The 26,777-nt window shown below is 33.9% G+C and overlaps 1 protein-coding gene across 1 annotated transcript in view; it reads left to right on the top strand.

Annotated features, from left to right (window-relative positions):
• Positions 1 to 26,777, top strand: part of DNAH14 (dynein axonemal heavy chain 14) — a 258,985-nt gene that overhangs the window by 97,869 nt on the left and 134,339 nt on the right. Inside the window, exons 27-36 of the mRNA XM_031438276.2 lie at positions 1,236 to 1,467; positions 2,151 to 2,204; positions 3,765 to 3,910; positions 5,458 to 5,526; positions 6,148 to 6,334; positions 7,174 to 7,250; positions 9,755 to 9,923; positions 11,569 to 11,658; positions 16,838 to 16,972; positions 23,214 to 23,429. Of these exons, the coding sequence (XP_031294136.2) occupies positions 1,236 to 1,467; positions 2,151 to 2,204; positions 3,765 to 3,910; positions 5,458 to 5,526; positions 6,148 to 6,334; positions 7,174 to 7,250; positions 9,755 to 9,923; positions 11,569 to 11,658; positions 16,838 to 16,972; positions 23,214 to 23,429 (1,375 nt within the window). The remainder of the gene's footprint in view (positions 1 to 1,235; positions 1,468 to 2,150; positions 2,205 to 3,764; positions 3,911 to 5,457; positions 5,527 to 6,147; positions 6,335 to 7,173; positions 7,251 to 9,754; positions 9,924 to 11,568; positions 11,659 to 16,837; positions 16,973 to 23,213; positions 23,430 to 26,777) is intronic.

Below are 26,777 nucleotides of genomic sequence, written 5' to 3'. Positions count from 1 at the left end.
TACTGAATGGAAGAAAATATTTGCAAATGATATGACCAATAAGGGATTAATATCTAACATACATAAGCAGCTCATATAACTCAAAATCAGAAAAAACAAACAACCTGATTAAAAAATAGGTAGAAGAACTGAATAGACATTATTCTAAAGAGTAAATGCAGATAGCCAACAGGCACATGAAAAGATGCTCAGCATAGCTAATCATCAGGGAAGTGAAAATCAAAACCATCATGAGATGTCACCTCACATCTGTCAGTATGGCTACCATGAAACAGAACACAAATAACAAATGTTGGCAAAGATGTGGAGAAAAGGGAACCCTCGAACAGTGTTGGTAGCAATGTAAATTGGTGCGGCCACTGAAAAAACAGTATGGAGGTTTCTCAAAAAACTAAAAAGAATAAAACTGTCATACAATTCAGTCATTCCACTCCTGGGTATACCTCCAAAAACACCAATTCAAAAAGATTCCTGCACCCCAAATGTTGCCATTTGTAGCAACATGGATGGATTTGGAGGGCATTATGCTAAGTGAAATAAGTCAGAGAAAGACAGATACTGTATAATATCACTTATATGTGGAATCTAAAAAATCAAACAAACTAGTGTATATAACAAAAAAGAAACATACAGGTAAAGTGAAGTAATGATTACCAGTGGGGAGAGGGAGGGGAAGGGTACTATCAGGGTGGGAGGGGTAGGGGGCATAACCTATTGAGTGTAAGATAGGCTAAAGGATGTATTGTACAACATGGGGAATATAGCCAATATTTTGTAATAACTGTAAATGGGAAGTAACCTTAAAAATTGTATAAAATTTAAAAGAAAATTTTAAAAGATAAATACAATTTCACCAAAGTACAAGTTACATAGAAATGATTATGGCTATAACAAATAATGTCTTAAACCGCATTCTTATGGAAACTGTAAAACCTTCATAGAAATGTTTCCTATATAAATCCTTCATTTATGCTGACCATCACACCAAAGCAGCATAATTCAGCAAGGCCTCTTTCCTCATCGGGAAGAGTGCTCATGTTCGTAGTCTTCCAGATTCTAATATTTCATGTCTAATATAGTAATTGATGAATTATCCATCACTTTTTTCATTTGATTTTAATGTGATTTTTATGTTTTTAATCAGTACTCCATTTTAATCTTACATTTCTGCATATGAAAAAAATTTTAAAATAAATTTTCCCAAATAATATAAGCATTTAAAATATTGTTTTCAGACATTTGCAATATAAATGGAATGAAAAACAAAAGTTGTGTTATGTATCTCAAGGAGATGCCAGCTTTACTTATGGCTATGAGTACTTGGGCTGTACCCCAAGATTGGTTATTACGCCTCTTACTGACAGATGCTGGCTAACTCTCACTGTGGCACTACACTTGAATCTAGGAGGCTGCCCTGCTGGTCCAGCCGGCACAGGAAAAACTGAGAGTGTCAAAGATCTAGCAAAAGTAAGTAGTTTCTGTATCCAAAATAAAAACTTATTTTTAGTGATACAAACTTCAACAGTACCTTAAGTTTACACCACTCCTGTTATTAAGATGTTCATATAACACATTCATTAATTCGTACAATTCATCAGTTAATTTTGAATGCTTACTGTGTACTGGGACTTGAGATCTTAGTGAGTCAACATATGCTTTGTGTTTACTTGGAATACCACTATACTAACTAATGTGTGAATTATAGTTTTGTCCCCCTTTCCTTTCCTGTAGGGGTGATTCGTTTATGTTGAGCCCCATATATAGACTTTTGTCTAGTCTTTGTAATTAACAGCTGTGTGTGTCTGTGTGTGTGTGTGTTTGTGTGTAAGAAAAGAACAGAAAGAAGCAACTGATGAAAGCAAAGGGTATAGTTTATGACATCACTGAAATGTTTTTGCTTAGTTTATTTGTTGGTGTGTTAGAAAATCTGACCTTGAGGCATCATGTACTAATCAACTAACCTATAACAGTATATGTGCGTTTATACTTTATTGAGTTTTGTGAATTTCTAAACTTGGTATTTAATTCATCTTTATATTGCAAAAGTTTTCTTGAAAGATTAAAGACATTTTATTACCCCAGAAGTTTTAACATTAGTATTTTGTGTCATAATTCAAGAAATATATTAAAGTATTATTTTTGTTTCCCAGTCCTTAGGCAAACATTGTGTAGTCTTCAACTGTTTTGAGGATTTGGATTATAAGGTAAAGTTTATTCATATATACTCAACAAAAATATTGTACACATAAAAAATAATTCATTGAGGATCAAAAGAATAAGAAAAATATTTATCTTAGACATTCAGTATGAATAGAACTATAAGTGCTATTAATTCTTTTAAGCTGACAGAAGAGAAACTTAGAATGTAATTAAAAAACTTTACACAGTTTGCTTTTATTCAACTGAACTACTTAAGACAGTGATTTTCAAACTTTTTAACAGAGGGATCTTTCTAAACAATATTGATATGGAACATGAATATATAAAAAATTAAGAGTATGACTTCATTAATATAAAGTTATAAATTCTAATTCTATGCTTTTTTTTTACTCAAAATGTAATAATTAAGAATAAGGAGGCTATTATGATTAACACAAAAATTTGAGTCACAGTTTATATAGATGATTACAATTTTATATCAGCCTTAATTTGTTTTGATTGCACATTATCTAAGACATATAACATTCTGAAATATTTATTAAAACTTCATGTACTTCTATGCCTGTTACAAATTTACTCAGTTTCAAAACACTCCAATTTATTGTTTTGCATGTTAAGTCCAAACCTTTTACATTTTACTGCTGTCATTTCATTTGTAGCTCAAAGCACATTGCCTCTGAGATCATGCATTTATAATTTGTATTCTCATAGCATATTAAAAATATCAGTAAATCTAAATAAGTTGATTGAATTATTATTCTTAAAACACTTACCAAAGAGCCTCTACCTCCTCCCTGGAATCTACCTTCCCATGGGGCCCAGCAGGACTGGGACTAGGGTAAAGTGAATGAAGCTCTTGCTTGCTAAGCAAAGGTTAAAGGGGATCCAAAAATCCACTATATCAAGATAAATTGTATTTGAATGAATATTTTTTTTTAAGAATCAAAATGAATGCCAATAAATCTCATGATAAACAAAATAGCTAAATTTTAAATAAGGACAAGACCTGATTCCTGCAATGATTGGGAGGAGCCAACTTTTGTATGTTTGTGGGCCAGAGGAGCTCTTTCCCATTCCGGCTTCTTCCCCCTTTCTGCAACACCTAACAAAAGCTGGTCCCACTCCTGCCTGGTCCGGAATCCACCTCTCTTCTTAAATTAATTCAGTAATCTGCATTACCCACCAGGAACCCACCATTGACCCTTGAGTCTTGGTCTGACAGCAAAAGAGGAGCCAGTTCCTTAAGACACTTTACAACATCTGCTGGAAAGACTCTTTCCGCCAGTGTGTGGTTCTGTGAGGAAAATGGCAGCCAGGGAATGCTAAATTGTGTGAATGTAACATGGCCCTGCCTCTCGTTCCCTATAAGCATCACAGGGATGCTACTGCGTGATTAGGCTTTTACACAAGACAGGCAGAGTAGTTGACTGGTCTAAGAGTAAATAGCTGCTTTCAGCTCTACAAAACTGCTGGGGGGTGGGGGGGGGGTTGGCATGCAAATGGTGTTTGCTTGGTTTGGGTAAAATGGGAAGAACTTGCAGAAATTAATATCCCAGTAAAAATTTTCTCCTGTATAATAATTTCAGTAATCAATTTTTTTAAAGATAATGGGGAAATTCTTCTTTGGACTAGTTGAGTCAGGAGCTTGGTGTTGTTTCAATGAGTTCAATCGAATTGATGTGGAAGTTCTCTCAGTGATTGCCTCACAGATCCTAACGATTAAGGCTGCAAAAGACAGCTATTCTGTCAGGTATTTGTTGAATATGTTTGTACCTTTGGAATGGAAATTTGATCTACATTTACTGTTCAGTTAATTATTATTAAAATTTTTTCTACAGTAAGTGTTTAGGTTTGTTTCTTTTGTTGTTTTGTTCCTAAGCACAGACCAAAAGGGATGCACTTAACTTGAATGTTTTCTTTGCTTGGCAAATAATGTGAAAATATATATCATTAACTTTCATGCTAACTTGGAGGTACCCAGACTTGGCCCAAGCTTGGATCGATGGCCTCAGCTACCAGGACAATGATGAAAATAGGTTCTGGTTACTTTTCTTTTTGAATTTAAATTCTCTTAGTATCTTTTCATCTTAAGATATTTCATTTGAAAAAATCTACATATTAAAAAAAAAAGTTATAGTGACCACATTCTTGAGGCCCCTTCTTATCCTATTACTCTGAATTAATGTACTATTATTGAAAAATCCTGTAATAACAATATTTGTATGTTAAGATTACTAATGTTTCTTATACAAGCAAAAACAATTTTTTTTCTCTTCAGATAAATTCAGAAACTTACGTGATTTACTTTATGGGCATAATTGGATTTGTGGGTTTAAAATTTCAATTACAATCTAATATTTCTAACTCAAACTAATAGGCACTCCTGGCTTTGCTCTCAATATTATGAGGCCTTACAAGTCTGTGGATATAACTGGGGTCACAGTAACCCATACTACACCAATAACCACATCTCAGCTTCTGTAGAGTTTTCCTCAGTTATGTCCAGGGAGTCCTCAGGTTTTGTCCCAATTGTTCTTCTTTTCCTGTTTGACCATCTTCAGTGGTATCAGTTGTCCATGAAATCACTAGAAGATTTCTCTCCACCACTGGTGCCAACAGCATGACACTGTCCATGCCAAGGGTTCTATTTCACATTGTTTCCAAAATTATTTAATTTGGGGTTAGGGGTGGGCTGTGTTTCATGGTAAAGCAGGGGCTCTCTGCTGTGGCCATTCTGTGTTCCACTGTGTCATCCAGGCAGAGATCTCTCTTCAGATTCTTTTCTCTTTGTAAATGAGTTCATTCAGATGTGTACCATCCTACCTCAAGCTTCACAAAGCTTTTCAGATGTCTTCAGGCGTGATCAGATAAATCTGAATCCCAGCAGGGCTCACAAATTTGACATAAAGGGCCTCTTCTTTCCCCTCTTACTATTGTTTTTTTTTCCAGCTCTGTTTGAATTTAATTGTAACACAGTTTTAGGAAAGTTCCCAATTTCCCTTGTAGTCTTAACATACTTAAGCTTAGAGAAAACTTTTTTTTTAATTGAAGTACAGTCAGTTCACAATGTTGTGTCAATTTCTGGTGTACAGCATATTTCATACATATACATACATATCTTTGTTTTCATATTCTTTTTCATTGTAGGTTACTACAAGATATTGAGTATAGTTCCCTGTGCTATACAGTATAAACTTGTTGTTTGTCCATTTCATATATAGTAGTTACTATCTGCAAATCTTGAACTTTCAATGAGAAAACAGTTTTCTTAATAATGAATACTGTAATGTCTTGTAGGTTTGTACTGGAAGGAAAAGAAATTCGTATCAATATGTCTTGTGCAGTATTTGTCACCATGAATCCTGGGTAAGTATCAATTAATCTGTGGTAGGAGTGGACACAGGTGAAAATCCTTTTCTTAAGTCTTATCCATAGGTGGAGTTGGCTGAGATTGCGTATCTATCATTCGCCCTCCACCACACCTCTGAACCCCTCTACTATCCACACCATTTATAAATAGCTACATGTACTTATCTATATGGGTGATATCACATTAAGCTTCTGATGAAGGGACATTTCCACTTCATGAATAGCCAGAGAGAAAGGAAGAGGTTAGTGGTTTGTCACAAAGAGGATATAGGCAGAAAATCTAGCGACAGTGACAGAAGAAATAACAATATGGTGGTTACAGAGAGTGGAGGCTGGGCAGACTCAATAAATATCTGTTGGTAAGATGCTGTGATTGTCGAGGGAATCAGAAGGAGCTTATGTGAGGTGGATTGTGGGAGGAAGCACAGGAAGAAAAGAACATAGACTAGGAAGCTCTGTGAGATGAAAAGTATAGTAGAAACCATCTTGTAAACTTGTTTTCAAATAAAGATCACATAGGCAATAGAATTACCATTTGAGGGAAAATTATGTGGTTCTCATTTGAAAACTGGAAAAATGGTGGGTTTTTTGTTTCTTTGTTTTTCTTATCCTCTTAAGGTACAAAGGTCGAGTAGAACTCCCGGATAACTTAAAATCTCTATTTCGCCCAGTGGCAATGATGGCTCCCCATTATCAGATGATTGCTGAAGTAATGCTCTTTTCCGTTGGTTTCAAATCTGCAAAATCATTGTCTGGAAAGCTAGTTAGCATTTACGAATTAGCTAGCAAACAACTCTCAAAACAGGTAACAAACTGCTTTTCTCAAAATAAAGGTGATTATATGAAGCTTTAAATAAAACTTTTTAGATATTGGTCCAGGAATGACCTGGGGAAATAATGAAACTAAAATTCCTATCTGCATTTCAAGTCCCTGACCCAACCTGTATGTAAGGCAATATGTAAATCAGTCAAATTTCCAAGCCTTTCCTCTAAGATCTGATCTGGAGAGAGGAATAGAGTCTCTGGTATCTTAAATTATAAGCTATTTTCTCCATACAAGGAAGTTAACATCTAGAGCAGTGATTCCTACACTTTATTGTGCATCAGAATAATTTGGAGGACTTGTTAAAACACAAATTGCTGGACCTTACCACCAACTTTCTAATTGTCTGAGGTGGGGCTTGAGAATTTGCATTTCTAACAAGTTCTCAAGTGTTCCTGATGCTGCTGATCTGAGTACCCTACTTTGAAAATTACTGTTCTCGGATATGCCAGCTTAACGAGTATTTGTTTATAACCCAGAATGGTTTGGACAGCTAACCACGTTATCTCCAAAGTGCTCCTCTTTACAATGTTACTTCAGTTCAGTTGAACATTTCAGGGAAAATTTAATTCAAATACTGACAGTTTTTAACTCCTTTAATAGTTGTTAACTTTTCTTTTAAGAAGGAGACTTTCAGAAGCACCAATTTGGGAGAGAAGTGACAGCATCAGAAGCAGAATTGAGGATTTCTTGACTGCTTCTCTTCATAGCATAAATGACTATATACTATACGTGATTTAACTACATACTATATGCATTTATTTGCAGATTGTTCCATTTTTCCTTCAGAAGCTTAATGACTCAAATATTTTATTTGATAGGATCATTATGATTTTGGCCTGAGGTCTCTGAAGACAGTTTTAGTAATGGCCGGAAAGAAGAAACGGGACTTTAAATGGTCAGTTGAATTTTGAATTGAGTGTTAGGTCAAGGAGTTATACAATACTGGGAAAATATTTTGTGAAATTTTAAGTAATGATGACAAGATAAAATAGGAAGCTCCAAGAGTGTCATCGTAAAACGTGGTAGAGGTTATTAAAAGACGAAAGAAGAGGAAGAAAAAAGTGTACAAAATCCATGGGTACATTTCCCCAAAAGAGCATATTCTTTTTAAAAAAAAAAAAGTGCCTTATTTTACATAATAAAAGATATACTGGAGTAAAAGACTCTAGCTAAAAGAGCAATACTTTAATGAGAACCATAAAACCTATATGAATATGACAAATGTGTAGAACCCATATGAAGAAAACATTAAAACATGGCTGAATGACACAACTGAAAGGGTGAGTAAGTGAAATAATGCACCACATATTTAATATCATAACATCTTAAAGGACTTAACATCATAAAGATTTAAATACTCTAATTTATGAATGGAAATACATCTCAGTGATGATACCAAAAGATATTGTTTGTTTGTCTTTAGGTACACTAATCCTAAAGTTTATATAGAAAAATAAAGAATTGAGACTAACTAGAAAAATAAAAGCAATGAAGGAGAAATAACTCCTTAAATATTAATACATGAATCTTTAATAATTAAAGCATTGTGATACTGGCTTATGAGTAGAAAGGCAAATGGTTGGGACAGAATAGAAAGTCCAGAAATAGGACTGTATGCTTTTGGCATTTCATACATCATAAATCAGGAAGCAAGAATAGATTGTTAATGAATGTTGTTGAAAACTAAATAACCATCTTGGTAAAGATCAAGTTTGAACCGTGGTTGACATTATTTGCTAGGATAAACTCTAAAAGGGTCAAAAAGTATGAAAGATTTTAAATATAAAAACTTAAAACATAAATGTACTTGAAAAAAAAATGTCCTTTGTAACCTCAGACTACAGAAGACCTTTAAAACTAAGACTCAAAATCCAGAAGCTATAAAAGAAAAGATTTATAATGGTCAAAAGTAAAAAAACAAAAGGAAAACTAGGAAAAGAAAAAGATATTTGCAACTTCTGTTGCAGTTAAATAGCTCATCCTCATATTTCCAGAAAACTAGGGGGGAAATACAGAAAAATGAGCAAAGGACATCAGACAGTTCTCAGAAAAAAAAAAGCCCTTTAAATATATGAAAATACACTCAACCCCACGCATAGTGAGAGACATGCACATTAAAATTCACTTAATAATTATCACCATCGTGATGAAGAATTTCAGACATCAGTAGACAAGAGTATGGGAGGGATGCTTTTGCAGGGAAAACTTTTTTCCTTTCCATCTCTAAAATCATACCATATGTAGTTACTTTTTCCCCTTTTGATTACATGTTTAATATATATAAATACGTACTGAAGTGTTTATTATATGAAATATTATTATGAGGCAATAAATATTATGTGGTAATTTATTGTATGAAATTTTTGTTACAATTAATACAAAATTTAAATTGGCTTAAACATTACAGGGAATTTACTGTTTCACCAATCAGAAAATCCAGAGGTGAGGCAAAGTGTGATTACTTTGATTTGAGTTTCAGTTTATTTCTTTGAGATATTGTAAGCATGATAGCCCTCCAGGTCTGGATTATCTTTAGTCTGGCTGCCTTTTTGGTGGCAAGATGGCTTCTAATAATAACTGCAGCTATCTACACCATTGAACTGAAGTCCCAAACCACTCTGAATAGACAGGTCATTTATCTACCCCTGAAACACTGTGTCCAAGTGACTGCCATGCACTGATTGACTAGAGCTGAAGTTATATTCCCTGAATGAATTATTTGTTATGCCATATATCTGCTTTCTGAAACTCCTTTAGACATACAACCTTGGCAAATCAGAAACAGTTACCCTAGAATCTGAACCTGAAACTAGATCAAAAAGAAATAGGATAAACACAGAATCCACTCTGGCAAAGGTGACAGCAGTGGCAGCAGCTACAGCCAGTTACTAGAAATAGCAGGGGCAGTGAGCAGTTCTAGTTCCAGCATTGGTGGTACTGGGGCAACAGGCGCGGCTCTCTGGCTTTATTGATGGTGGCAGCCACGTCTTCACAGGACTCACTATGTAGCATAATTTTGGCCATTATTCCCAGCGCGTAGCCTGCAAGCCTAGTTCTCTGGCCATCCTAGAGATTTTTAATAAATCAGTATTTATTTTACATTTGATATTAGCCTGAATTCATTTCTGTTATTTGCAACTAAAAAACCTTACTGATACAGTGCCCTTCGCTGAGCCAGTGACTGGGGAATGGCATTACTTTGAATGTTCTAAACCAGTCAGGGTCCATCCCTGGAGCTGGGGACCAGATTAACCTCACCGAAATCACATAGCTGTTTTGCAGTGAGGGAGAGGAAGAAGGGGTAATGGGATAGCCACCACTAAAAAAGAATATTAATGATCTTTAATGTCAACAAAGCAAACTTGCTAACTTGTTCTTTGTGTTTTTCTACTGTTCAAGTAACATCAGTGACATTTCTGAAACGGATGAAACACTGATTATTATTGAGGCTATGAGAGAAGCTAGTTTACCAAAATTTCTTCCTGAAGATGTCCCACTTTTTGAAAAGATTATAGAAGATATTTTTTATGGAGCGACAGTTTCAAAAGTAAATCAAATTGCGTTGGAGGTAATAAGACCTTTGAAAATCATCACAAATGATTAGATGTGAGATATCAATTAAGATAAGCAACTAGATATGGATTAAAATGTTACAGTGCTTCCTGAAATGCTCTATTCATGTTACAATTTGTGGGATAAAAATACCTGGAGATATATTTTCCCCTTGGGGGAAATAAAGAGCTTTCAGTGCATCATGGCCTAATGGAAAAAAGAACAAACTGTGTACCTTTAGACAAGGAAGACTATTACATATTTTGCTCCTCAATTTTCTCATCTTTCCAGTGGGAATGATAATGTCTGCTCTTCCTACCTTAAAGGGTTGCTTAGAGAGTCAAATTATATCAGAATTATGAATAAAGACTTTACTATGTAAATACTTTGTGACCATTAAAATAACATAATTGTAGAGCCCTTTTTATTTTCTCCTATGTATACAACCTTACAGTCATTGCCTTAGTCTAGGTAGGATCTCAATGTCTCTTGTTACTATTATATAGCTTCCTACTGCTCCCTGCATTCCAGTAGGCTTCCTGATGGCCAACAGAGTTGCTTTCCTGAAGCACGTGTTTGATCACATCAACAAAGCCACTGTTGGATCAATGTTACGTATAGTTTAAGACCCAAATTAATTATCTTGGTATATAATGCCTTTCACACTAGCCAGACTAGGTTATCTTTCTAATACTAAGCATTAAAGTCAAGAAACTAGAAAATACTTGAGAAGGTCACTGTCACTTTGATGTTTGTTTCTTCGTAGTATATCTGTTCTTTCTTTCCAGAAGCTTTTAAAATTTTCATTTTGTCTTTGGTATTCTTAATTTCACTATAAATTCGCTAATTACGAATTTTGGTACTCTATTAGCCCTTTTAATGGGTATCTTTTATTTTTAGTTCTCTAAATTGACAGGACTTAATACTGTGAGATCCTGTGTTCCACATGATTAAATGAATTGGGTTTTCCAGAGCAACAATTTGCAGGTTCAAACTCTAAACTAAATAAGCTTAGCTATTTTCATAGCACTTACATTTATTTTAGATTTTATAGATTTTTGTTTCCTTATTTTGATGAAAATGCAATATGATTTTTCTCCTTTTTGCTATATGGTTTCCAGGAGAAGTAAAGAGAATATTTGCATCTAAGTTATTGCCTACATTTTGTAGGTTTTATTTACATTTTGAGGATTTTTATTTTGCTAGGAAAAAAAAGGAGGAAAATGTCATTTGACAATTTTTTTCTTTCTGTGTCTTATGTAAGCATCCTTCTGTCCCTCCCAGGAAGAGTCCACAAATTCCCCACTCTCTTTTCTCCAGTTATAAGTGCCTCTCGTGTTACCTTTAACATTTTTCAAGTCTCAGCTAAAACAAATAGCGTTGCCATTCTAATAGCATTTCCACATGCACATTAGTGGTTTTACCTTTGAACCTCATTATTCACCTTTTTATCAGTTTTACAAGTCAGTTTATAGCTTACAGAAAAGTTTTATGTACAAGCATATCAATTTATTCAGCTACTTCCCCCTTTATGTAAGTTTTACTTTGATAAATATGTAAGCTCTCAACTGTTTAGTAAAATGTTAAGAGAGATTTTGTAGGCTTACATACTGAGTTTAATTTGCAATGCAATTTAAATTAATGTATTTGTTTTCTTTAAGAAAGTAATATCTATTGCAACACAACAGTTGGGCTTACAACAGTGGCCAGCTCAGAAAGAGAGAATCATACAGTTTTATAATCAACTTCAGGTAAGTGTAGAATGGCATGTTAGCAATTTTCTGTTCCTGGGTTTTAATAGGTATGATCAAGGAGGAAAGCATAATTATAATAAAATGATCTACTGTAATGTTCTTCAAAGTAAAATGGTTTATCAGTTAACTATTTACCTAGACTTTGTTATTTGATTCCTCACTTAAACCCTCAACAAATTAATATTTTCACCTTCATCCCCTTAATAAATAATTGTAAAAATTTCTACAAATGTGTAAAATGTTCTGCATTCCATTGCTATAACTTCTTTGAATTTCCTATTCTCCATGAATGATCCATTTGGAAAAACATCAGACTATGTATTTCCATGATTCCTAGCAAAATTGTACATTCTTTTATATGTTTATTAGCCATTTGAATTTTCTGTGAATTGCCAGATTATATAATATACTCATTTTTCAATTAGATTGTTTTTTCCTTTGTAAATATGTAGACTTTTATTATGTGTTTTTATGTCGTATTTCCTTATTGCTTGTATGCATTGCAAATAAATTCTGTAAGTCTTGGTTTTTTAGAAATATTCATGGTGTTCAGTACAGGAGGCATTGCTAATGCAGTAAAATCTATTGATTTTTTTTTTATGGTTTGTGTTTTGTGACCTAGTTTTAGAAATCTTTTCAGTCCTATCTCATAAATATATTATCAGTAATTTTTTTCTAAAACCTTAGATATTTAAATTTCCTACTTTTATTTGTCTGGGGTTTATTTTTCTTGAAGGTGTCAAGTAGGGATTTATTTTTCCCTATACAGATAACCAGTTTTCGCAAGACCTCACTGATTTGTGATTTCTATCATACACTAAAGTTTTCATAAATAATAGAGTAGATTCTTCTATACTTTTTGATCACTATCTCTGTCTTTATGACAATACCACACAGTCTTAATTACCATAGGTTTATAATAGGTCTTTATATCTGGAGGCACCAGTTGTAAGGGAGGAAAAGTTATCCTTGACTCAGGGTCCCTAGCTGGGTCTGAAAATTAAACTGACAAAGATAGATTAACAAGAGAAAAACATACAAATTTTATTGAATTGTTATATGTACATGGGAGCCTTCACAAGAGACTGGAGACCCAAAGAAATGTCCAGAATAGGAAGCTTTTATATCTTTTAGGCAAAGAAACAATAAATTTATGAAGAATTGACATGACAAAGGTGTTCGGGGTAGGGGTAGTAAATGAAGAAAGAAAATGAGGGTTAGTTTAACAAGGTTTGTTTATGCAGCTTTCTTAGCCCCAAATTCCCTGTCTGTCTCTGATGATAAGAATGTCTTCTTTATCTTGGTACAGGGAGAGTAGTACCCTTCCCATGGGAATTTTATGACCTTTTAAGAATGATGAGGTAGGAGAGGTCACAGTTATCTTTCTGCTTCTGCCATTTAAAATTTTTCCTTCAGTTTAATATATTTAATATGCCAAGGTGCCGTATTTTGAGGTTGTGCCTCCTAAGCCCCATCATAATGTCTCGTCTTTGTTATTTTCAAAATTCTTAGATAATCAGCTCACTGACCCCCACTAAAAAAAGTCCTGTTTGGATTTTGATTGGGATAGAATTGAATTAATAATTATGGTGAGAATTTTTTAAATGATACTGCATTTTTTCCTCCATGCATATATTTGTCAAGATTTTACCCTACTTGTAAGGTAACAAGTTAGCCTGCTACAGTTTCATAGTTTCATTCACAGGCAGAAAACACTAGACTCCCAAGTCAGAAAGGACAGATTATTACTCACCTCAGTAGCAGTAGCTATTTCTCCAAGACTTAATTCCTATAGGGCAACAGAGGTTCAGGTGACACTTGCATACGTAGTAAGTTGTTGTACAGAAGAAGAGCCCCAAGCTTAGGAACCCTCCAGTCTTATAAAGGGATCACAACCAAATGTTCCTAGCCTTTGCTCATGAAAGAGACATTAACTTTTTCATTCTGGACAGCAAATAAATCTGTTTTCCATCTTCCAAAATGATTTGCTATACAAACATCCTTGGAAAGACAGTCCGTTAAATAGAGCTTTCAATGCCTCTGTTCAGAGTCAATGTAGAAATGTCAGAGACCTATAAAGAATTGTCTCCCAACAATATCTGCCTGTCTTTTATACTCCATCTTGGCTTCTGGTGAATTTTCCCATAAGTGTGCCACTCTGTTGACCACTTTGATTAATCTGATAGGAGCTGGGACCAAATCCACTCAATTTACTTCACACAGCATTTTAATTATGGCTTCTATTATTAGAACGATAAGCAGTAGGATAAGGCCACCTTAAAGTATTAATCCCAACAGTGCCCATCCAAGGTTCTGAGCCCAAAAGTTGAACAAATGCCATAGGCCATCAGAATCTACCTTAGAAAACCAGGTGGATTTCTTTTTCAGTTCCTGTATGACTGTTCCTGTTGGTCTGAAGCATTAATCCAAGTCCAGCAAGATTAATTATCAATTGTATAGACTTTGGCTCACAAGGAGAAAGTGTTTAGTGCAGTTCTATTATCCATAACAACCCTGGTCAGTGAATTATGACTGATCTGAATACTGTCCAGGGACAAGGTGATTGTTCGTTAAACACTGGATTTTTAATGTTCTTTGGTTATAACCATCTCTGAAGTACAAACTGCATTGGTTTGGGGAGGGAGGCAAGTTAATGCTTGGCTTCTACATAAAAAGTACAGTTCTAAAGGTGTGCCCTTAGATCTGACGGTACAAGATAACCTCAGGAAGAAGGTGTTTTTTGTAATTGTTGGGTTCCCTAAATGGGACCTGCATCATCTCAAAGGGTAGAGAGGGTATAAGTTGACAATGCCTCCAAAAACGCCTTCTCATACTTAAGTCTAGTTCTCTTTTTGGAGTGACCACTTAAGGACAGTCATTCCAGTCTGACTTGTTTGCCATACCATCAGCTAGATGGCATTTGTCTTCCCCATTCCATGAGTATGGAGATGAGGTGGGGAAGACACCCAAGACATCTTGAGGTGTTGACAGGTGTTTAGCCTAGGAGATGTAGGAGCTGAGGCCACCTGCTGCTGTTCTTTCTGATAGACTTCTCAGTAAGGTTAAGGGAAATAACAATTAAATCATGGTCAGTTCTGGCTGGTAGGGGATGGTAGTCTCACAAGTCAGTTAAATTAAAGTCTCCTGCACCTTTGTCAACTTTTGGCAGGAGTCAGAAGTTTGAAATGCAGTAGTAGCTTCTGCATCAGAAAAAAACATAATCCTTTACTTTGTGTGGTCTGTGATCGTGAACATGTTGCCACATCCAATGTGACATTGTATCCAGAAAGTAATCATGGTAATCTGGGAAGGGAAGCCTTGATCAGCAGCTTAATTCTGGGTAATCTCATAAAAGACTGGGTCATCACCATAGGTCTATGCATCACTTAGATGGTTTGATCAGCATCCACCATTTGTTTCCACAGTTCACAGCCCCAAATAGGGTTATCTTTCATCTTCTATTCTGTAGTTTTCCAAGTGTCACAACAAATAGCTAGGCCATTAGTAAAGCCTAAGAGTCTGAGTTCTTCTCAGTGAGCAGAATGAAAAAGTTGGTTGTTCATAGATAACTCTGAGGCTGAACATCAGGAGCTTCAGATTTCAGCTTAGTTGAACTGTCAGTAAACCAGGCCAAGGTTTTTGTGGGAATCTTTGTGAATCAAGGGCTCCACTGAGCCATCAGTTTTGCTTTAGGAGATTAAATGGGGGATAAAATCGATCCCACAGGGATAGCTGCCATTCTTTCATGTAAAGCCACGATGTGTCTGGGGCAAGGCTTACATGAAAGAATGATAGCTGCATTCCTGAATATACAATTTCCATTTGACAAGCAAGGCTTTTGGGACCCTTCTCATCTTGCCAGTTATAGAATAGGACTGTCAGACCAGAGACTCACAAAGCCTCCATGAAGGTATAGAGCTTGGAAAAGTAGTGAAAAGATACTTTAACTTTATCTGTATTTGAATTTAATGTATTTGTGTGATACATTATTAAAAATAATCATTTTTTCAGTGTTCTTAAATAGTCCAGAAGAGATGGTGAGAAGCCCACTCTGATGCTTTTTAAAGACCTTTAGCATCTGACCCATTCTTAGTCCGTTTGGGCTTCTCTAACAAAATGCAGTAGACAGGGTGGTTTTAACAACAGACATATATCTCTCATAGTTCTGGAGGCTGGCAGATTTTGTTCCTGATGAGAATCCTCTACCTGTGGCTTACAGATGGTCCGCTTCTCACTGTATCCTCACATAGTAGAGAGAGAGAAAGCTCTTGTCTCTCTTCCTCTTCTTATAAGGATACTAATCCAACATGGGGCTCTACCCTCATAACCTCATCTAAGCCTACTTACCTACCAAAGAGCCCACCTCCAGTACCATCACATTGGGTGTTAGGGCTTCAATATTTGAATGTTAGGAGGACATGAAAATTCAGTCCATAACACCAAAGTAAGGCATTTGTGGTTGGGATAAAGAGAAGATGAAATCAAGCAAAAATTTGCTGAGAGATGAGGAGATGAAAACAGGCCAGTATTTTACTTTAGACAATTAGATTAGGGAAGTAAGAGAGGAAACGTGGGGGGAAAATATGGATTAGTTTATGTTAACTTTAAAAATCATGTGAGAGGTCCCGATGGAAATGTTTTGTAGGTCATTGAAATTTCACTCTGGCACTAAGAACCAAAGACTAGAGGAAAATGTATACCTTAAGGAGTTGTTAGAATTCAGATCATAGTTAAAGATACTCAAACTGATGAAACTGGGACAGTGTAGGAGAGAGAGAGAGACGAGGATGAATTAGGGAAGACCCAACATGGAAAGGACAATCAGAACTCAAAAGAAGGAAAATAGGAAAAAGGAAGCTCAGATAAATCTTATCACAGAAGCCAGTCATAGAGAAAGGTACCAGGAGTGAAGGAGAATTGAAAAGTGAGATAAACTGTTAAATAACAAGAATTGAAAATTATTATTTGAATTTTAAAATTAGAGGAGTTTTCTGGTGATTTTAACATTGGCCTAGTTAATAAAAACAGAACCCAGATTATAACGGATTGAATAATTTCAAGGAAATGTCCATGGATGTAGTTAAAGATGTATTTGTAAATTAGAACCTTAAGGTTTCAGTTTAGCTGAGCAATCAGTAAACCAGAATTAAACCATAAATCTGCAATGTTGTTTTAGGCTTGTGTTGGAGTGATGTTAGTAGGTCCGACAGGTGGAGGAAAAACAACAGTCAGAAGAATTTTAGAAAGAGCATTAATATTGTTACCAGCAGAAGATTTCTTAACAACTGAAGAAAGAGGCAGTATTTCACAGGTAAATGTTCTATAAATAAAATGTTTATTTGTTCAGATCTTATTTTATACTTCAGTAACATTTTTTGTTCTCTACAGAAGTATGTTTTTTACTTGTTAAATGTATTGCTAGGCATTTTGTAGTTGGGAATCATTGTAGTGAATAGGATTTTTTTTTCACTTGAACCTCAAATTGGTAAATGCTAATATAAACTAATACTATTGAGTTGTTTAATTTGTATTTAGTCACTTCCCTAATGGACTGGTAGTTCTGTTTTGTTTTTTTTTTTTTTTTTTTTAGATAGTCAACTGAATTCTCTTTAAATGAGTATAATTTTTTCTTTTTCCTAATGTTTATATGACGTATTTTATCTTATTGCATTGATTACCCCTCCAGGACAATGTTGCTATAATATCTTGTTCCTTTATCTGGAATCCAGTTTTTACTTCTGTATTTAATATAATTTTTCCCTAAGTTTATGATAAGTCTGATTCTTTATCACACTTTGGAAATTTTCTTCTAGTCTCATTATATTTTAGTTTTTGACTACTAGAGTTTATGAACTGATTTCTCAGCATCTATTTTCTATACTTTAATTGGTTAATTTAATAAGCTATGTTGATAGGTTTACTAATGTTAAATTGTTTTTAGATGCCTAGAATAATGCCTACTTTTTATGACATTTTTATTCAATATAAAGTTAGGATCCAATAGTGAATACTTCAGTTACTTTATTTAAATATTCGTTTTTGGTAATATATTCCAAAATTCTTAGAAACTCAATTTCTCAGTTATGCGAATTGTTTTTAGTATACAATATACTGCTTCAAAATCATTCATGTGGTAGTTCATAATTCTTTATCCTTCCCTCTGTCTAAACTTCCATTATCAACAGCTCTTAATTAGTTCTGAAGCAGTTGAAATTAATAATAGGTGAATTATCATAGCAATATTAATATTTATGGAGTACTAGATATGAGCCAGATACTAGCTAAAATACTTTTACTTGAATTATTTCATTCAGTCTTTACAACTCTGTGGACAGAATTTGTTTTATTAAAAACATTTTTTAATTGCAAAAGAAGTAAGTACAATTATGAGAAATTTGGAAAATACAAAAATATAAAGAAACAATAATCACCTAGAAGAGAACAACTGCAAACACTTTGCTATATTTCTTTTGATTATTTTCCTACACTAAATATATTTTAAAATAATTGAGATAATACTGTGTATAAACGATCTCAAATTTTCTCATATTGACATTGTAACCTAATGTTATATGCTAAGAATTAACCCCATGTCACTAAAAACTTCTCATAATAGCATTCCAATGAGTGTATTCTGTATATATGACTGTACTATCATTTATTTACTGTTTCTCTCATGTTTAATATTTTTAAATTTGAGAGTTTTAAAATGTAGTTATAATAAAAATATTTAGACTGATGACAAGACCTTAGATAATGGAATTGTTTTGATCTTTCTCCTCAGTTCATGAATTTTTCTTTAATTGGCCTATTCAAGATCTTCTCTTTATTTTAGTTTAGTTCAGTTTAGTTTAACTTTATTTTCTAATCTTCACTTCTTCCTCATCATCAGAGGAACCCTCTGTAATGGTTTTACTATATGCCCTGATGTATATATGTATCCTTTAAAAATGTGTACACCTCAGGAATGGGATTGCTTTGTGATAGGGTATAATTTGGTCATGTACTGCAAAGTAAAACAAGGTGGAGTTCACATATCATATAACCATGTTAAGATGTACAATTTCAGTGTTGTTTAGTGCATTCATAACATTGTGCAATCACCACCTCTCTCTAGTTTCAAAACTTTTTTCATCACCCCAGAAAAACACCCTCCTACCCATTAAGAAGTCACTCCCCACCACCTCTTCTCTCCATTCTCTGGAAACCACTGATTGGCTTTCTCTACACATGGATTTGCCTACTCAGAATATTTTATATAAAAGGAATCATGTGATAGATGACCCCTTGTGTCAGCTGCTTTCTCTTAGCATACATTTTTGAGGTTCATCCAGGTTGTAGCATGTGTCAGTACTTTATTCAATTATATGACTGATTAATATTCCATTGTATAAAATATTTGTTTATCCAGTCATCACAATTTATCTCTTCATCTCTTGATGGATGCTTGGGTTGCTTCCACCTTTTAGCTATTATGAATACCACTGCTATCAACATTTATATACAAGGTTTTATGTGGGCATATGTTTTCATTTCTCCTGGATATTTACCTAGGAGTGGAATTGCTGGGTTATATGGTAATTCTTTTTAACTTTTTGAAGAAGCACCAAACTGTACTCCACAGCAGCCACATCATTTTAAATCACTACCAGCCATGTATTAGGCTTCCTATTTCTCCACATTTTCCTCAATACATTTTCCCCCCATTCTAGTGGATGTGAAATGTTATCTCACAGTTTTTATTTGTATTTCCTTAATGACTAATAGGTGTTGAATACTTTTCATCTTCTTAGTGGTCATTTGTATATCTTCTTTGGAGAAAGTCTTTTCATATCTTTTGTCCATTTTTAAATTGGATTGTCTTTTTGTTGTTGAGTGGAAGTGTTCTTTATGTATTCTGGATATGAAACCCTTATCATATATGATTTGCAAATATTTTCTCCTGTTCTGTAAGTTGTCTTTTCACTTTCTTGATAATGTCCTTTGATGCACCAAGGTTGTTAATTTTTATGAAATCTAATTTATTCTTTTGTTGCTTATGCTTTTGGTGTCAAATCAAAGAATCCATTAACAAATTCAAGGGCATGAAGACTTAGCCCTATGTTTTCTTCTGCTAGTTGTATAATTTTAGTCTTGTACTTAAGTTATTTATCCACTTTGAGTTTATATTTGTAAATTGAGTGAGGTAGAAATCCAACTTCATTCTTTTGCATGTGGATATGTAGTTGTCCTGGCACTATTTGTTAAAGAGACCATTATTCTTTTCCCACTGAATTATTTTGGCATTGTTTTTGAAAATCAGTTGGCTACAGATATTTACATTTATTTCTGGACTCTCAGTTCTATTCCATTGTTGTATATGGGTAACCCTGTGCCAGGATATATGTAATTTGGTTTTATAGTAAGTTTTGAAATTGGCAAGTGTAAGTCCTCCAACTTTGTTTTCCTTTTTGGGTATTATTTGGCTATTTTAGGCCCCTTGCATTCCATATGAATTTGAGGATTGGCTTTTCCACTCCTGGAAAAAGGGCCATTGGAATATTGATAGGGATTACATTGAATCCACAGATCACTTTAGACAATATTGCTATCTTAAAATACTAACTTTTCTAATCCATGAACATGGGTTATCTTTCCATTTTTAGATCTTTAATTTCTTTCAGCAAGCAAGAAGTTGTTTTTTCTTTTTTGTAGTTTTCAACATACAAGTATTTCTCTTGCTTGATTTACTTTATTCCTAAGTATTTTATTCTTTGGATGATATTATAACTGGAATTGCATTCTTAATTTTTTTGGATTGTTTATTACTGCTATATAGAAACACAACTGAGTTTTGTGTGATGATTGTGTATTCTGCAAATGGGCTGATTCACTTGTTAGCTCTAACAGTTAGTTGTTCATTGAGATTTTCTATATATAGAATCATATCATATTTAAATAGAGATGGTTTTCCTTCTTTTCCAATTTAGATGCATTTATGTCTTTTCTTACCTAATTTCCAGGCTAAGATTTTCAGTACAATGTTTATTAGCAGTGGTGAAAATGAGAATCCTTGCCTTGTTCCTGATTTTAGGGGAAAAGATTTTAGTCTTTCACCTTTGCATATGATGTTAACCGAGTTTTTCATAAATACCCCCTTATCATGTTAAAAAATATTCACTCCTATTCCTAGTTTACCAAGTGTTTTTATCAAAAAGGGTGTGAAATTTTATCAAATGCTTTTTCTACCTCTCTTGAGATGATCATGCAGTTTATTTCCTTTGTTCTATTAATGTGGTATACTACATTGATTTTCTTACATTGAACCATCCTTGCATCCCAGGGATAAATCTCACTTGGTTATGGTGCATAATCCTTTAAATGTGCTATAGGATTCACTTTGCTAGCACTTTTTTTGAGGATTTCTGTATCTATATTTATCGCAGATATTGGTCTGTAGTTTTCTTTTCTTGTAGTACCTTTGTCTGGGTTTAGTATCTGGGTACTGCTGGCCTCAAAGAATGTGTTAGAAAGTGTTCCATCTTTTTACATTTTTTATAGCATTGGGGTTAATTCTTCTTTAAATATTTGGTAGAATTCATCTACCATCTGGGTTTGAACTTTTCTTTGTTGGAGATTTTTGATTACTGATTCAGTCTCTTTACTCTTTATAGATCTGTTAAGTTTTTCTATTTTTTCTTCAGTCAGGTTTTGGTAATTATTGGTGTTTCTGGGAATTTGCCTGTTTCATCTATTATAACTTGTTGACCTGCAATTATTCATAATGTTGTCTTATAATCATTTAATTTGTAAGACAATAGTAAATCCATACTTTATTTCTGTTACATCTTTTCTATTTTCAGTCTGGTTAAAAGTTGGCTGATTTTGTTGATCTTTTCAAGCAACCAACTTTTGGTCTTACTGGTTCTCTCCATTGTTTTTCTATTCTCTATCTTGTTTATCTCTACTCTAATCATTATTTCCTTCTTTTTGCTGGCTTCAGATTCAGTTTGCTCTTCTTTTCCTAGTTCCTTACAGTATAAAATTAGATTGTTGATTTGAGATCTTTTAATGTGGGTGTTTATAACTGTAATGTTTCCTCTTTGCATGACTTTCACTGATTCCATAAATGTTGATATGATATATTTTCATTTTCATTCAACTCAATTCTCTGTTTCTTCTTTGACCTGTTGGTTGTTTAAGAGTATATTTAAACAATTTTATATATTTGCAAATTTTCAAACTTCTCTTTCGTTATTGATTTCTAGTTTCATTCCATTTGGTTGGAAATGGTACTTTAGATGATTTCAGTATTTTAAAGTGTATTGAGAGTTATTTTATGGCTGCTCCTAAGACTAAGTAATTTCAATAGCCCTATCTTCAAATTTGCTGATTCTTTTTCCTTTCTGTTCATATTAGCTGTTGATTGCCTCTGCTGAATTTTTTACTTCAGCTCTTTTATTTTCAGCTCTGTAATTTCTATTTGGTTCCTTTATATAATTTCTATTTCTTTTCACTATTTGCTCTCATATAATTTTCCTCATTTTCTTTGGTTCTTTGGCCATGATTTCCTTCATCTCTTTGCATGTACTTAAGACAGTTAATTAAAATACTTTTGTCTACTGTGTTCAATGTCTGAGCTTCCTCAGGGATGTTTTCTGTTGATTTAGTTTGTTCCTTTGAATGGACCACGTTTTCATGTTTCTTTGTAAGCTTTGTGATTTTTTATTGTTGTTGTTGAAAATTGAGCATTTGTTTTTTTAAAAGATAAACAGCCACCTTTCCCAGGCTTTATAGACTTGCTCTGTGCTGGAGTAGTTCTCTACTGATTAGCTGGGCCTGCTTTGAGCCTAAGGATCAGCCTGAAATGAAAGTTTAAGGTCTTCTCAGTCTTTTTCTGTGCATGCATCTTGACTGGGCCTGCATCTGACTTTCACAATTCCTCTGTATATACAGCTGCTTCAGAATGCTTTAATTTCCAAAGGGTTCTTACCATAGTTTCTCCCTAGAGCCTTAGATGGTCTATTATATGTCTTTATCCATAATCTCTTGTCTTAGGCTTCTATAAGTCTATATATTCTTCCTGAAGCCTCCATAAAAATACCTGCCACTTTTCCTGCTTGAGGTCAGAGATACTGGCACAGACACCAGTTCTTCTAGTAGCCCTAGACAGTTTAGAATGTTACAAATAAGATCAGCTTGAGTACCAATTCTGACTAGAAGCTTAAAACTGTATCCTGCTCTCCCTCACTTCTATATCCAACCCTGACTTCAGTCAAACCACATCCCAGCTCATATACTATGTTCTGAATAGGCACAATGGGATTTTCCCCCCATTTTGTTTCCCTGAGGGATGGCACTTACAATATTTAGAATTCTAAAAAATATTGATTTGAATATTATGGCTAATTTTAATAAGTCAGTTTTACTGTTCCTTGCAAATTGCTACCTTTATAAAGAATCCTTTCTTGGAGTGAAAGATCTCTCCTAAAATCTTTAGTAATAACAATGCAAAAAATTAAATAATTTTGCTATAGTTATTGTCTTTAAAAACCACACAGGATTTTTCTCAGATTCCAGGAAGAAAAGGAAAAATAGATATTTGTGTTGTAAATCCAAAGTGTGTCACTCTTAGTGAACTATATGGATACCTGGATCCTAATACTATGGAATGGACTGATGGATTATTATCTGCAACAATTCGAAATTATGTGTATTTGAACACTACAAAGTACTCAAAGAAAGACAGCGATCCTGAACCAAAGTCGAAAATCTCAGATTCAGCTAATGTAAGTTCAGTATGGAATGATTATTTTATTTCATTATTGTAGGTTATTTCATTGTTTATCTAATGATTGATATTAAGGCTCCATTAGATACTTACTAGTGTAAAAATAAATTTTATAAGTATTAAGATCAGTTTAAAAAAGAAAAATTGTAAGCTATAAAAAACCAGAAAATATGCCATTGTGCTTTAAAATAATTAGTAAACATTAAAATGAAGTTAAATATGCTTGCTTTTAAAGGAACACAAAATGTATTATGTGTAAGTGGAGGATAGTCTAGTGATCCCAGCACCACGAATATACCTCAAATTAATGAGGTACAAACATACTTCAATTAAAGTGTAAAGTATTTGATAAAAAATTCATCAAAGAATAAGTATGAATAGCAAAAACAATTGGAAATTTGAATTCTCATTATTAATGCGTAGAGATTAGTAGTAAATTTCATTTACTATATGCTATGTTTACCTTATACTAAAGTATAATAGCAAAAAGATGATATTTGGAACCAGAGTAGAAAAAACTTTTTTGAAATAGAAAACTAACATTCCATAATTACATAGTTGTGAAACAGAAATTCATACATGCCTGAGGATAATTTTGGAAATACATATGATATTTTTAACTTGACATTTCTTTTTTAGAAATCTCCTGATAATTTATCCTAAAGAAATAAAAATTTTATTGTTGCTGTATTTATATTGATTTGAGAATGTTTTCTATGTTAAAAAGAATTAAATATATATTTGTCATCTGTGCTATACTTATTTTCCACAATCAAAGAAGTTTATCAGTATATTCTTTAGTAGATTCTAACTTTTCAGTAACACCTTTCCCTAGTCTAAGATTATTCTGGTATATCTATGGTTGCTTAAGAACAAACATATAATGAACCCTTTTAAATCTTCATCTGTGAATAATTTTGGTATAAATGTTTAACTTAAGTTTTTCCCAATGGAAAATGATCCTGGTTCAACTGAGTAATTTATCTCACTGTTGTTAGAAAAGATGCTGAATATGATTTCAGTCTTCTTAAATTTATTGTTACTTACTTTGTAACCTAGACTTTCCTCTTGGAAGGTGTTTCATATGCACTTGAAAAGAATGTGGATTCTGCTATTTTTAGATGAAATGTTCTATATATATCTATTAAGTCCATTGGTCTAATGTGTCACTTGAGACCAGTGTTTTCTTACTAATTTTCTGTCTGAATGATCTGCCCACTGTTGTAAGTGGAGTATTAAAATCTCCTACTATTATTGTGTTACTATCACTTTCTCTCTTTATGTTTGTTATTATTTGCTCTGTATATTTAGATGCTCCTTTGTTGAGTGCATATATATTTACAATTGATATCTTCTTGTTGGGTTGATCCTTTAGCATTATGTAATGCTGTTCTTTGTCTCTTGTTACAGTCTTTTATAGTCTGTTTTGTCTCATATAAGTATTGCCACCCAACTTTCTTTTTGTTTCCTTTTGCATGGAATAACTTTTTCCATCCCCTCACTTTTAGTCTGCGTGTCTTTAGATCTGAATGGAGTATTTAGATCTGAGGGCAGCATTTATGTGAGTCTTGTGCTTTTAATTCATTCAGCCCCTCTGTCTTTGATTGGAGCAGTTAGTCCATTTACATTTAAAACACGTATTGATAGGTATATATTTAATGCCATTTTGTTCATTGTTTTCTGGTTGTTTTGTAGTCCTTTTTTGTTTCTTTCTTCTTCTTTAGCTCTCTTCCCTTATGATTTGATGACTATCTTGTATGTTATCTTTGGATTCCTTTCTCTTTTGTGTGTGTGTGTCTATGCTAGATTTTTTGTTTGTAGTTTCCATGCAGTTCATACATAATAACATTTATATCTGTGGTTATTTTAAGTTGATGATCTCTTCATTTTGAGTGCAATCTGATAACCCTGCATTTTTACTCCCCCCTGCATATTTAATGTTTTCAATATCATATTTTACATCTTTTTGTGTACTCCTTAACCACTTGAATTCCTAACTACCTGTGACTATCAATAGTTTCACTGCTTTTGTCTTTTAACCTTTCTTCTATCTTCATAAGTAGTTGATCTACTACCTTTACTGTGTATTTGCCTTTACCAAGGAGATTTTTTCTTTCATAATTTTCATATATCTAGTTGTGGTCTTCACTTTACTTTTCCACTTAAAGAAGTTCCTTTATCATTCTTTTAAAGCCAGTTCAGTGGTGTTGAAATCTTTTGGCTTTTTCTTGTCTGTAATACTCCTTAACTCTCTTCAAATTGGAATGAGAGCCTTGCCAAGCAGAGTATTCTTGGTTGTAGGTTTTGTCTTTCATCACTTTAAATATATTGTGCCACTCCCTTCTGGCCTGAAAAGTTTTTGCCAAAAAGTTAGATGATGGTCTTAATGAGAGATCCCTTGTATGTAACTAGCTGCTTTTCCCTTGCTGCTATTAAGATTCTCTCTTTATCTTTAATTTTTGTCATTTTAATTACAATGCGTCTTGGTGTGGATCTCTTTGGGTTGATCTTGTTTGAGACTTTTTGTGCTTTCTGTACTTGAATGTCTGTTTTCCTTCTCTGGTTAGGGGAGTTTTCAGCTATAATTTCTTTATATAAGTTCTCTGCCTCTTTCTCTCTCTTCTCCTTGTGGGACCCCTATAATGAGAATGTTAATAGGCTTGATGTTGTCCCAGAGATCTCTTAAACTGTCCTGACTTTTTAAATTTCTTTTTTCCTGTTCATCTTGGGTGATTTCCACTACTCTGTCTTCCAGTTTGCTGATCCATTCCTTTGTATCATCTAATCTACTTTTGATCCCTTCTAGTGTACTTTTTATTTCAGTTATTGTGTTTTTCAGCTCTGTTTGCTTTTTCTCTATATTTTCTAACTCTTTATTAGACTTCTACTGTGTTCATCCATTCTTGTCCCACGTTCTTTGAGCATCTTTATGTTCATTACCCTGAACCTGTTATTAGATATATTGCTTATTTCCACTTTGTATAGTTCTCTTTCTGAGGTTTTTTTTGTTCCTTCTTTGGAACATATTCCTCTCTCTCTTCATTTTGCTCTGTTCTCTGTGTTTATTTCTAAGTAGATTGATTACATTCCCAGTCTTGGAGAAGTGGTCTTATGTAGGAGACATCCTCTGGCGCCCAACAGCACACCAGAGCTGTATGCTCTAGGGGTACCTCCTATGTCAGCTGAATAGGCCTTTCTATCATGATGGAGTCAACTACTGTGAGTGCCCTGGTTGGTGCGGCCAGCCTCCAGCCCAGTTGACTGTCAGGCCCTGCCTTGTGTGGAAGCTGCCAGCTGCTTATGAGTAGGGCTGGGTCCTGGTATACCTGTCTCTGGGGTCCATGCA

Source organism: Camelus dromedarius, chromosome 21 (genome assembly GCF_036321535.1).
Source record: "Camelus dromedarius isolate mCamDro1 chromosome 21, mCamDro1.pat, whole genome shotgun sequence".
Lineage (NCBI taxonomy): Eukaryota > Metazoa > Chordata > Mammalia > Artiodactyla > Camelidae > Camelus > Camelus dromedarius.
Note: the sequence above shows the minus strand (reverse complement) of the source record. Positions and strands in the feature narration are given on the sequence as shown.